Source organism: Barbatula barbatula (genome assembly GCF_947034865.1).
Source record: "Barbatula barbatula genome assembly, chromosome: 22".
In the NCBI taxonomy this organism is placed as follows: domain Eukaryota; kingdom Metazoa; phylum Chordata; class Actinopteri; order Cypriniformes; family Nemacheilidae; genus Barbatula; species Barbatula barbatula.
Window position 1 is genome coordinate 14988808 of NC_136785.1, and position 12312 is coordinate 15001119.

General features: G+C 40.7%; 1 protein-coding gene across 2 annotated transcripts in view; it reads right to left on the reverse strand.

Moving 5' to 3' along the window:
• The window catches only part of dacha (dachshund a), a 128153-nt gene extending 116967 nt beyond the window's left edge, over window positions 1–11186 (reverse strand). For both annotated transcript variants that reach the window (XM_079486668.1, XM_079486667.1), the window contains exon 1: window positions 10480–11186. In XM_079486668.1, coding sequence (XP_079342794.1) covers window positions 10480–10967 — 488 coding nt within the window. In that variant the 5' untranslated portion in view covers window positions 10968–11186. The remainder of the gene's footprint in view (window positions 1–10479) is intronic.
• Between the last annotated feature and the right edge of the window lie 1126 nt (window positions 11187–12312).

Here is a 12312-nt window from a genome sequence, read left to right on the forward strand (position 1 = left end):
ATCAATAACTGTATTACAATAGTCTTCACTTGAAATCGTGTTTTCACATTTTGTCAAAATTTTCCTTTAAACAACATATAAATTGAAGGCTTTAGCATAAAACGTCAAAGAACGCTAAAGATTGTATGCAAATAAAAATAAGTGAGTTATGAAAAGTTTTTTTTTGCCGATACCGATTTTAAGCAACAACTATACGATACATGTCCGTCACATTGGCACTTATTTTAACTTTGGTCATTAAAATAGATCACAGCTTTGATGATAAAGTAAAAACACAATTTAAGAAATACTGACCAGTGCATCATAAAATCTTTTAAGAATTCAGTAGGCCAACATAAGAGCCAAAAGCCTTCAAAAGAAATATTGTCAAAACTTTCCTTTCAACAAAGTAAAAATGGATGGATTTTAGCATTGAAAGTAAAGGCACACTAAAGATTAGGTGCACAAAAGTTTTTTGCCGATACCGATTTTAACCAATAACTGTACTATACCGATATTTGTCACTTGTTCACTTATTTTCACATTTTTCTCATTCAAATAGATCACCATTTTGCTCATGTTTTAATTTAGAAAAGTAAAAAAAGTGAATTAAATATATACTAGCCAGTTTTTAGCAGCATCATAAAATCATTTTCATTGAAGATGGATTGGAAGTTTCAGTATGCCAAACTATCGGTTTGTTATCTTCCTTTTTTATGCAATTGACGATATACCGATGTTTTTTTAATTGATCATATACATTGAACGTAAAATACATACATATAAAACCTCAGGTTTTATCACTTGCAGGATTCTTTTAATATACAGTACAGCACTCTTAACTGGATGGATCAATTCCGTGAGGACCGTTGAGCATTTCTAAACAATAAACTATTTCTGATTTTATCAAAGAATAACAGTGCAAAGAATAAGCCGATTAACTCCTGCATATGTCTGTGTGTGGGTCTCTAACAGACACATTGTTTAGTGGCCCCGGTGGCCTTTGGAGGCGGTGAGGTTTTGTATGTGTCTGTGGGTGATAGAGGTGAGCTGGAGTGATGGGATTGGAGGCCCTTCCCGCCCCATCTGACATAAACCACACGTTGGACAGTCCGGCAGGCCACAGAGGACCCTGATTTATAGTCAGGCGAAAGGCAGGACAGCCGTGGTGATCTTTCAATAAAACATCAAAAAAAACTCTGACCCATCCATTACCCACAAACCCTGGTGGAACAGGCAGGTCAGGTGTGCCTGCCATCCCTCACACTGCAATCTCACACTGAAGCACCATGGGAAAAGCCAGTAGGACCGCGTGTGCTGTTCAATTACAGTGCGGTGGAAAAGAATCTGTGAAAGTGCTGTTACGCTGACATTAAACTAAAATCTAAAATCAAACAAGCTGTAACAACAAGCCTTATCAATAAAATCTATTGAAAACAATGATGAACACAAAGCAATGTCATTATCATGTTCTCAATTTTAAAGAAGAGCACGAGATATAACACAACATGGTTTTCAACAAATTTATAAAAATGATCAAAAATGTCATTAACTGACACATCAATTATCAAAGTCTTCATTTTCCAAACTGCATGTACCGTAAACGTTTTCACATCTTAAAGACATAATATATGCATCTGTGCATCAAACGTAAGACTTTAACAATAATTGAACTTTTTAACGTAAATTAATAGATTTTACAATAAGGTTGTGTTTGTTAACATTTGCAAATACATAAGGAAACGTGAATTAACAACGAAAAATATAGTTTTTCATCTTTTATTAATTTTTGTTCATGTTGTTGATAATGTTAATTGTTAATGTTAAAGTTCACTGTGCATTAACTATTGTTAACAATCAGACAATGATTTAAATAGTTATCAATGTTAACCTTTAAAGGGATAGTGCACCCAAAAATGAAAATTCTGTCATCATTTACTCACACACGAGCTGTTCCAAATCTGTATAAATGACTTTATAAATATTTGGAAGAATGCTTACAACCAAACCGTCCATAGTCGAAAAAATACTTGATTTCTTTAAAAAGCTTTATAAATGTCTTTTTCTGCTGAACACTATAAAATATATTTTGAAGAATGTTGGAAATCAAACAGTTCTGGGGCACTTCTGACTACCACTGTAGTCTTTCCTACGATGGTAGTCAATGGTGGAAATGTTCAAAGAACTGTTGGGTTCCAAGCATTCTTCCAAATATCTTTCTCTGCTTTCGTCAAAACTAAGTTACTCATATTGATTTTGAACAACGTGAGGGTGAGTAAACGAAGACTGAATCTGTACTTTTGTGTGAACTGTTCCTTTTAACATCCGTTACACCCAACGCTGGTGGTTATCATATCAAGATATTGATACGACACCTTATTATTGATAAAAACACCATATTAATGATGTTGTCCTGTGTATAACTCACCCCCAAAAAGAACTAAATATGAATTAATGAGAGATTTTTATCTGCATGACACACATATACAAACACCTGCACCCAAGTATGTTTGACAAGCCAGTGCAAGACGAACACACACACACACACACACACACACACAGGTAGTTTTTGATCTGTTATCCGATACATGCACTAAACTAAAGGCAGATCATTGTCAATGTGTGTCTTCAAACAAAAGCAATAAAGCGCTGTGCATGCTCTCCCGCTTGTTTTCCTAATTCACTTCATTTCATTTTAACTATCCGTAACAATCTGGCGAGACATTACCCTGTAATAAAACCACACAGGGCCTGATTGTTTTCATCAGAAGATACCCCCCCTTCCCCACGTTCACACACATGCATGCGTTCACACAAACAACACCCATTATTCTACACAGACACAATACTAACACACAGACGTACACATGCACAGTGTCAGCCCACCCCATCCTTGCACACACACACACACACACACACACTGACCTTCCATTGGGTGGTTTCTGTGATTGTGTGTGTATGTGTGTGTAAGCAGATTTCAGTAACCATATCGATGTATGAAAGCTACAAACACAGGTAACGTAATATAAATTGAGAGACAAAACAAAGCGTGAAAATTCAACACTTTTTGCATGTAGCTCTGCATTTGTGTGCATCGTGTATACATTGCGTGTATGTGATTGTTGTACAGATACGTATGTCCACACAAATAGGAACTGTAACAGGGCCGAGACGTGGGTGTGTACATTATCCATTTCACAGATCGGACGCAGGTCTGTCCAATGAGGTGTCTCCGGGGCATTTTTAAAGACACGCATCATAACGGTGAATAAACAAGCGCATAAGCTGCTTCACAGTGTGCTTCCAATTTACAGTCCCACACACATGCTTAGCATGTTTTCACTCAGGCCTAAGGCAGCTATTTACAACGACTATCTTACATACTTATGAGAACGCCAAACACATAAATGAATGTGTTATTGAGCATGTTCATGATTGTGTTTAGAATCATTTTGTTGCTTTTGTTAAAAGGACCGCAACTAAGCACAAGAGATTGAATGGTTTCATAAGACACACATGAACGAGAAAAAAGAACTGACAACAATGAGCATTAGGCTGTATTTTGGATAAAAAACATTGTTGATAAAGACATGCAGCCTTGCACAACCAGTGGTGCACATACTGCGAGACCACCAAACCTCAATAGCATCAATGCGGCTGTCAATCACGACACATACAAACAAAAGACAAAAGATTGAAAGAACAAACAGAAAAGTGTCAAGACCAGCTGTTCTGCACACATCACCACATGAACAAATCAAAATAACACACAAATACACACAATACAAAAAAGACAGCGTACAGGACAGCCTTACGGTGTCCCTTAAAGGGAAAGTTCACCCAAAAATCAAAAATTTAATTCTTTCATCGTTTACTCATCATCATGTCACTCAAAACCCATATGACAGTCTTTCTTCGGCAGAACACAAAAGATTTATTGAAGAATGTTGGTAATTGATTTCCATTGTATACACACAAAACCGCAGAGACATTTCTCAAAATATATCCTCAAAGAAAGAGTAACAAAGGTTTTGAATGATACAGAATGTTTACTTTTAACTGAACTATCCCTTTAAGCAGCCCATCCTTAGCACATTTTTATTATAATAGATGAGAACAAAACACGAAATTAGATAAACGACTGCCCTGAAATACTTCTTTGTAGTCTGATTTCTGTATGAATACAAGGGTGACTCATTTCAAAAGTTTAGCAGGCTTGTTTTGCTTTGATGCAGGCATCCGGATGATGGCGTATAGGTGTGTGTGTGTGGCGGGGGGTAATTGGAGCTGTGCTGCCCGGGGCAGACGGAGCGAGAATGAATCCCTAGCAGATCCAACAAGAGCACCAAAACTGGCCATGATGTCATCACATACCCAGGGCTTTTCTTGATTTAACCCAGACACAGAGAGGCACACAAACACGCACACACACCCTCCCCGACCCTTCACATTCCACCTTCACTTCTTTTATCTTTACTTCTTTTAATATTCTGGAGCGAACAGATGTCTCTGTTTCAACTTGACATCGATATACCTTCAGTCTGTCAGAGGCTTTTGACGTAGCGGGGCGCCGCAGTTATACGGTCATCGAAGACAATGAGACCCTCATTTGGATGTTTAAAGGGGTGGTTCACGCAAAAAATTTAAATTCTGTCATTATTTATTCACCTTCATGTGAAACATAAGAAAAGATATTTTGAGGAATGTCTCGGTTTTGTGTCCATACAATGGAAGTCAATGGGGACCAACGTGGTTCATTTTACTGATATACTTCAAAATATCTATTTCGTTTTCTGCAGATGATAGAAAGTCAAACAGGTTTGAAATGACATGAGGTTAAGTAAATGTTGAAATTCACATCCCAACGGACAAAACCGTTGTAACAGCAGCCCCTTCAATGATCATCATCAGAGGGTCCCGGGTGTGTGAAAAACCAACAAAACTCGGGTCAAACCAAGAACACGCTCATCGTTCCCAAAAGAGACCCACTTGAGGCATCTAAGAAGAGCGAGAAAAAGCAGGGTGGCGTCCTGCTCTTCAGGTGAACCCATCTGCCCGAATCAGTTTGAGCGGGGTAAAGCGGCAAATTATTGCCTCCAGATGTGCTAGACAACTGTAAACACTCATCTGACAAGAGGAAAGCACGACTTTGCCATTTCCTCTGATCTCACCGTGTTTCAACTCCTCCAAAACAAGATCGCGAGAGTCTGAGTGAGCCGAGTGTCAGGTATCGGCTATCATACCGATACCAGATTCGGGGGCGCCAACCGCTTTATGCGAACGGATCAACAGCTGCTAGCTCGCAGGAACGGGGCGTGCGGCGGAACATGTCATGAAAAATTAATCGCCATAATTGGGATGCTAGTTAACGCTTCCTCGACCGCTTTAGTTCCCTCCAGCACGGCGCGTAGGCTAATGCTTGCCGTCGAGATCAACTATTAAACAGAAAATGATGAACTCTTGAAAATGGATTAGATGGGGCTTACGTTTCAATACTTGACAAAACTGCTCTAATCGTCTTCTCGCCGCCACGCCACACAATGGAAGGGTGGAGGGAAAAGAAAACACCAGCTCTTCCGCTACGAGCTACTTTGCCGATTTTAGTGTCACATTCAATTTTCTGCTTCCTGCTTCTCGCCGGATCCCCGTCCAAAAACAAGCGTTTAAAACATCAGTCCTAATTAGATGATTAGTGCTTGGAAGGGCAAAAGATAAGTCATTTGCATAATTCAATCATAAGAGTTAGAGATACATATTTCGATGTTCGTTTGTACAATTATCTCGCCTGTCCTGGGGGCTGTGATACTAATGTGATTAAACAATACTCTTGCACGGGGCCTACTGTCCTCCATTAAAGCACTGCTAGAGGCAAAGCAAAAATTAATTTTAGGAGACAATCAATTTTATTCTACATGACTGTAATAAATATAGCCTGGCTGCAGATGTGTCATTAAGCTCAGGAGGAGACTTTCCCAAAGTCAAAATGACACTAGTCTCTCTCTCTCTCTCTCTCTCTCTCTCTCTCTCTTTCCCCCTCTCTCCAAGTGTCATTTTGCCTCTTGTGTGATTCTTGACAGGCCATATCCATCTGTCTATTTTAACCTCTCTGATTCTCCGTACCACATTGCTGTGCATCGCAGAACACCTGCTATCCTTCATTCCATTGCGACGGTGTATATTAACGGCTAACTTTATAATTGCGGCATCTAAACGGTCCTCCGGCATCTTCCGATGATTGCGAATGTCAATATGTCATTTGGGCTTATTCGCTCTCTAATTTGTGTATGTGATTTTCGCGCGAGGATTCAAGTAGCCCGTTTCCATCCCTAATTGATCACATGTGTCTTTGCTTTGCCTCTAATTCATTGGTTACGCATGGGACTAGTTATTAAAGCGCTGTGGCTTGGAAGAGGCACCCGCCAACATAAATGAGTACTCGCATGGCCACAAGTTGGTTTATAAGAGCCAGTCAGCAGTTAACCGGGTCCACGTCTCCAACATGTTCGCAATAAGAGGCCGAGAGAGAGATTAGCCGCTCTGGAGGACCGGCTGCCCACTTGCAATTTACAAAAAGTATTTAATCTGTATATACAACATAAAAAATTAAATAAATAAAAAGAACTACCATAAAAAGAACACACTTTTTAAATGAAAAATTTAAGTTTTATATTACAAAATATGTAATTGGCCATTTTCTGGGCACGTCCATTTAAAACCATTTTGACACCAGTTGCAATTGCCAAAATGGAGAAAAGTGAAGTTAGTCAAGCTCCGGATTTGCTTGCAGATGCTTCGTACTTTGTTTCTACTGCAAAGACATTTGTGGCTTAACACTTTCTGGCCTGTGCACATTTGAACACACAAACAGCACGAAACACTTGTCCTACCATTATCTTCTCAAAATCACATTTGCTTCACAGGTAAAACTGCGAGCTGAGGCCATTCTACATATTTCAAGTTGTCTTAAATCCTAATTTACTCTATGAAAAGGGAACAGTCAATCTGCAAAAGAAGGTAACCCAGAAAAATATGCATGTATAATTAATGGCTGACATTAAGGTGCGCGATCTGAAGAGATGTGATGAGACAGCGGGGTGTCTCTGGTGCCCGGCCGGGCTGAGCATCGGAGCCTCGGGCGCAGCCACAGGCGCTGAGCTGCGGTCCATATGGACCGGGCGCGCACTACACGTGCACGCGCGACTGAATACAAGACGCTTGGAGACGCGCGATCGCGCATTGGAGAGCGCACTCTTGTAATTAATGATAAATGTACACGCAGACGCGGTATGTTTTTCATGTCTAAATAGTGTTTGTTTAAGATTGTACAGACTTTTTATTGTTCAAACGTGCATTTATTTACTAAAGTAAACAATGTGTAGATTGTAATTGAGTTTCTTTAACTAAATATTTTTAGAGGTGTTCATTTGTGCATTACAGGCTTGAAAGCCAGTGATGGCACGCGCCTGTGGCAACGATGTGAATTAGACACATTTTAAATTAATGACTAGAAAGAGCAAATCGCTTCAAGAGGCGAAAAAACATGACAGGCTTTCTAGCGAGTAATGCGTTTTATGATTTAAGTTGACAATTCCTGCGACTCCTGCTATGAATGCAAACACGGATGCCTCTCTCTTTTTATGATGTTATTCGCATGAAATAACTCTCTGATCAGTGGTGCAATAAATATTAGTGGACAAGTGCTTTCTACACCTTTTTATTTTTGGAGGCTTTTGCTCTCGGTGGAAAAAAAACGCAGTTAAACTAATCCAATCCACCTTTGCGAAGAGCCAGAAGAGCGAGCACAGATGTTCATCTCTAATGTAATTCCCATTCAATTTCCTAAGTGCAGTCCCCAAGTGCAAACTAGTTTAGTGTTATGTTTAGCTTGCAAATTCTTTTTAATAAATAATGAATGCATTAAAAACCCGGAGATCAATTGCGTAGCTGAGAAATCATCAAAAACGGGCCGCGAGTGCCGCGCGTGTGCTGATTTGGACATTTTAGTGCCTTTAGAAAGCTTAATACCTAGTTGTCCCACCCGCGCCCCAAAATGCTCCATGCGGACGCGCCAAACGCTCCCGTTACGCGCTATAAGGACGCGTTACCGATGCGTTTTAGTTATTGAACCAGATCACAGATAGCTACCCAAATATCGCTCCAGAACACCCACTAAGCAGCAGGTAACTGTTTGGTCGCTCGGCTCTGCGCGCGGTTGCACCATGGCTGTCCCGTACTATGCAATGTTGTAGGAGTAGAGGAGAGAGGTGGGGGGAGAGAGAGGAGGTGGGGGAGAGAGAGGAGGCGAGGGGCCAGCGCACATTAGTTTCAGCCATCTGGAAGCGGGACGGTGGATGATGTTTAAATCTGACTATAAAAGCGACGCTCGCGAAGGTGAACTGTAAAGCAACGATGCCGAGAAGCCAATTCAATTTCGGGGGGGCATTGCTCCGGCAATTTCATTATCCGACCGTATGCTGCAATCTGACCGACGAGTGAAAATATATTTGTCCATTTTGCCCAGACTCGAAATTAAACTAAATAATGTTGTAAAACTCTCTCCCTCCCTCTCTCTCTCTCTCTCTCTTCTCATTTCTAATTAGATGTGAGCAGATTGATTCAGAAGTGCGCAAACCCCAATAAAGTGACGGGGGATTCTTCTGGAGGTTGTGCTGGGGATGTTAAAAGGTTAATTACCGAACCTTGCCCGGAATGGCCATCTGGATATGCGCTCTCTCTCTCTCTCTTCTCTAAAACACGCACGCATCCTCCGAGCTTACGCGCGCACACACACACACACACACACGCACACACACACACACACACACACGCATTCACTCTGTGCAAACGTTCACATTCAACTCTCCCAAATCTATTTTCAATACCCGTCCTCTTACCTGTAAAGAAAAGAATGATGTAAATAAAAACAAAAACTGAAAGCACGTCGAGGATTAAAATACACAGAGGGATAGACGTCGCAGAAAGCCTTGTCTTCTAAACTTTTAAGGAGAAGCTTAACAACAAAAATGAGTAAAATATCAATACAACCGCAAATATTAATTTGAATCAAGTGTTATTTATAATGAATAAAATCAAATTGAGGCACGTGTACTTAAGACAATGGAGGTAAACACCTAACACAAAGAATATATAAGCGTGGGTGTGACTGTCGTTTCAGAATCAACATATAAGCTAAAATGCTGCAATTTGAATATAAAATATGATTTGGATTGTAAAGGTCTTTAAAAGGCGCACTGCTCCCTTCTGTCCCACCACACCAGCCACACACACACAGGCTGACATTGCTCGAGGAGTGTGAGAACACTAATGCATCTGTCATGATAACAAGCTAAGAATAACATCTCCACACCAAACAGAGTCACAGATCCAGAGAGGTGATTCATTGATTTATGCAACATGGCCCAACACCTCATCCAAATGAGCGTGGGACATCATCCAGACAAACAGAGTATCCACAATTCCAAAACACCGAACAGATTTGGCCGAGGATGTGACACTTGTTATAAGTGCATTAAGTGATATGGATTTCGACTCGCACGTGAGCTTTACTCAGTGGCGCAAATAACAGACGAAAGTGAAACGCAACCGAAATGTGACCCCTGGTCCAAAGAGCCGTCACTGTATAAGGGACATGCAGGTTGACATCAACGTTAAAAGAAGAAACACATGTGCAAGATTTACAACTAAAGTCAGATTGCCAAATAACGATAAATATTTAGTTTAGAACAGCCTAATCGTTTATGTTTTTAACAGATGAAAATAAGAGTTTTAACCTTCTCCTTATAAAGATTAAACGTTCAGTGTTGTAAAGTTGCGCTTATCTGCTTAATTTTGCTTATCATGTAAATTGCGGTTTATAGAAATCCTTGAAATCTTGAGTTTAACATTATATGGGATACTAAGATGAATTTCATAGGGAATTGTGAACTAAGATGAATGTGGCAGCTGTCAAAAAAGTTTGTATTTACAATTTACATAACCAAGCACACACGTGTTATAAGAGGCGATATTTTCTTAGTGCTCTGGAGGACAAGTTTTAAAAAGCCTAGCTTTGATTCGTCAATCTACAGTATTTTTTCTGCGCATTTGCTCTCAGATGGGCAAGAGGTCAAAACCGCAGGTGGTTTGGAAGAAATACCAACCCAATGTAACTCATTTTATGACCCGGTTTTACGCGTGCACCTAATTCGCTTTAAAAATCATAAACGGGTCAATAAAACATGACTTATTAGAAAGCACGAATAAAACGAATAGCCCACTATTTGTTTGGTTTACACATCGTCTCATTTTTTCATATGCATTGTACAAAACGGCGCAGACATGTTAAGCGTCATGACGCGCGTCAATCGCTTAAAGTTTGTTTAGTGTTGCAAACTTCACAAAGTAGCCCACGACAAACCCCACGAGCTACGAAAGTTGAGAATAACACCAGATTGAGCGCGAGTGCGTGATGTGACATGTGTCAGTGCGTAAAAGTCTTGCCTGGCATTGGTGCAGTCGTTATAAAGCGCCTCGAAGTCTTTTCGGGTGATGAGTTTGCACCGGTTCACGCCCGGCTGAATGGCTCCGAGTCCGCGCAGGATCCGCACCTGCTCCACCGTGCACACCACCGGACATATATCCAGCCGCTTCAGCTTGGTGTAGACGGTGTGCAGCCCGCCGACCAGGTGCTTCAGGAACAGGTCAAACACCTGCGGGAGACAGATGAGCTCCTGACCGTCCACGGTGAAAGAGGCTATTTTCACCCCGTGCACCTCCACCATCTTACACTCGTTGTTATTTACACCGGCGGGGCCGTTCCCGTTAGCGCTGCCGCCGCCCGCGCCGGTGATGAAGGAGTTGATCATGCTGCTGGTCAGTCGCGGGGACTCGGCCGGGCTGGAGTACAGAGAGTCGGGACGGAGAAGGCTGCTCGAGCCCCCGGGAGTGGACGTCGCTGAAAGCACCGGAGGAGTTGCTGATACGGCCATAGTTTGCGTGAAGTTTCCTCCTTTCCGCACTTTTGAGTCGCTTTCGCTCTCTCGCGCACACCGTTGCTGGCTCCTCGCACTGTTTCGCGGCTTTACGCGGCGTTTCTCATGCGTCTCCGTGAGCGTCTGCTGATGGTCGCTAATGTACAACTACCTTCCACGAGAGTGCGATGATAGAAGAGTATCGCACTCAGCGATTCAATTAGCCAGCCCACCACTGGACGAAGTGACAGTTCATTCGGCCAATGAGAGGCGCGGTGGCGCACGCCTTCGCGTATTATTGGTCATCTGCCGGTAATAGGCGGGGACCGACTCAGCTTTTAGATTCCTTTCATAGGCGAAATAGTGTACATTGTTTATTTATTTATTTATATTAAATTAACGCATTTTCGTTTTTATATTGTATGTTTTTACCATTTAATATTCGAACAACCTTTATTAATGATCTTTCATTAGAATACACTTGTCATAACGATGAGATTTCTTTAGGTTAGATTCAACTTTATTGTCATTACACATATACAAGTACTGTGTAACGAAATGTAGTTAAGGTCTAACCGGAAGTGCAATTAGCAAGTGCAGGATATACAGTGTGAATAAATACAGAATACAATATTAGGAAAATATTATACAGTGGGCATGGACTATGAAAATATTTTACAGTAGGTATTTTCTATGAAAATATGACATATATACAGAAGGCAATATACTATGAACATTAATGTACAGGTGGCTATGAACAGATAATAATTTAGACTAAACAATAGTGCAAGTGACTTAAGTGTGCATTCAAATATAAGAAATGTGTTGTCATCCGTATTGTTAAAAATAGCCCATACACTTCATTTGTATACTAAAAGCTGTCATTACTTTGGGTGACAAACAAACCTTCCAAAAATCTTATTTCAGGACTGTAGTTTAAAATTGATGGCAAGAATCCTCGTGTTGGTATAGGAGACACCAGGAGGTGTTGCGGGAGACATATCCATGGTTAGGAATCACTGTTCTGTGTCACGGGTTACAAGCAATGACGCTCCAGTATCAAACATGACAGCTGTCCGCAATCTCTCCTTCCACACCGAAGACCACCCACCCAACTTTAAATAATGAATAATGCAGTACAGACTTTCCAATGTGACCCGCAATCTCCCTTTCAATGTTTTTATATTGCATCAACAAACACTGCTTGGATTATGATGTACAACATATATATATATATATATATATATATATATATATATATATATTCAAAGCTCTAAACATGGCAACTACTGTTAAACATGTAACACATAAGATAAACTGTCTTTACTTATATTAAGCCTAATATCATATTTGGTTTATTACA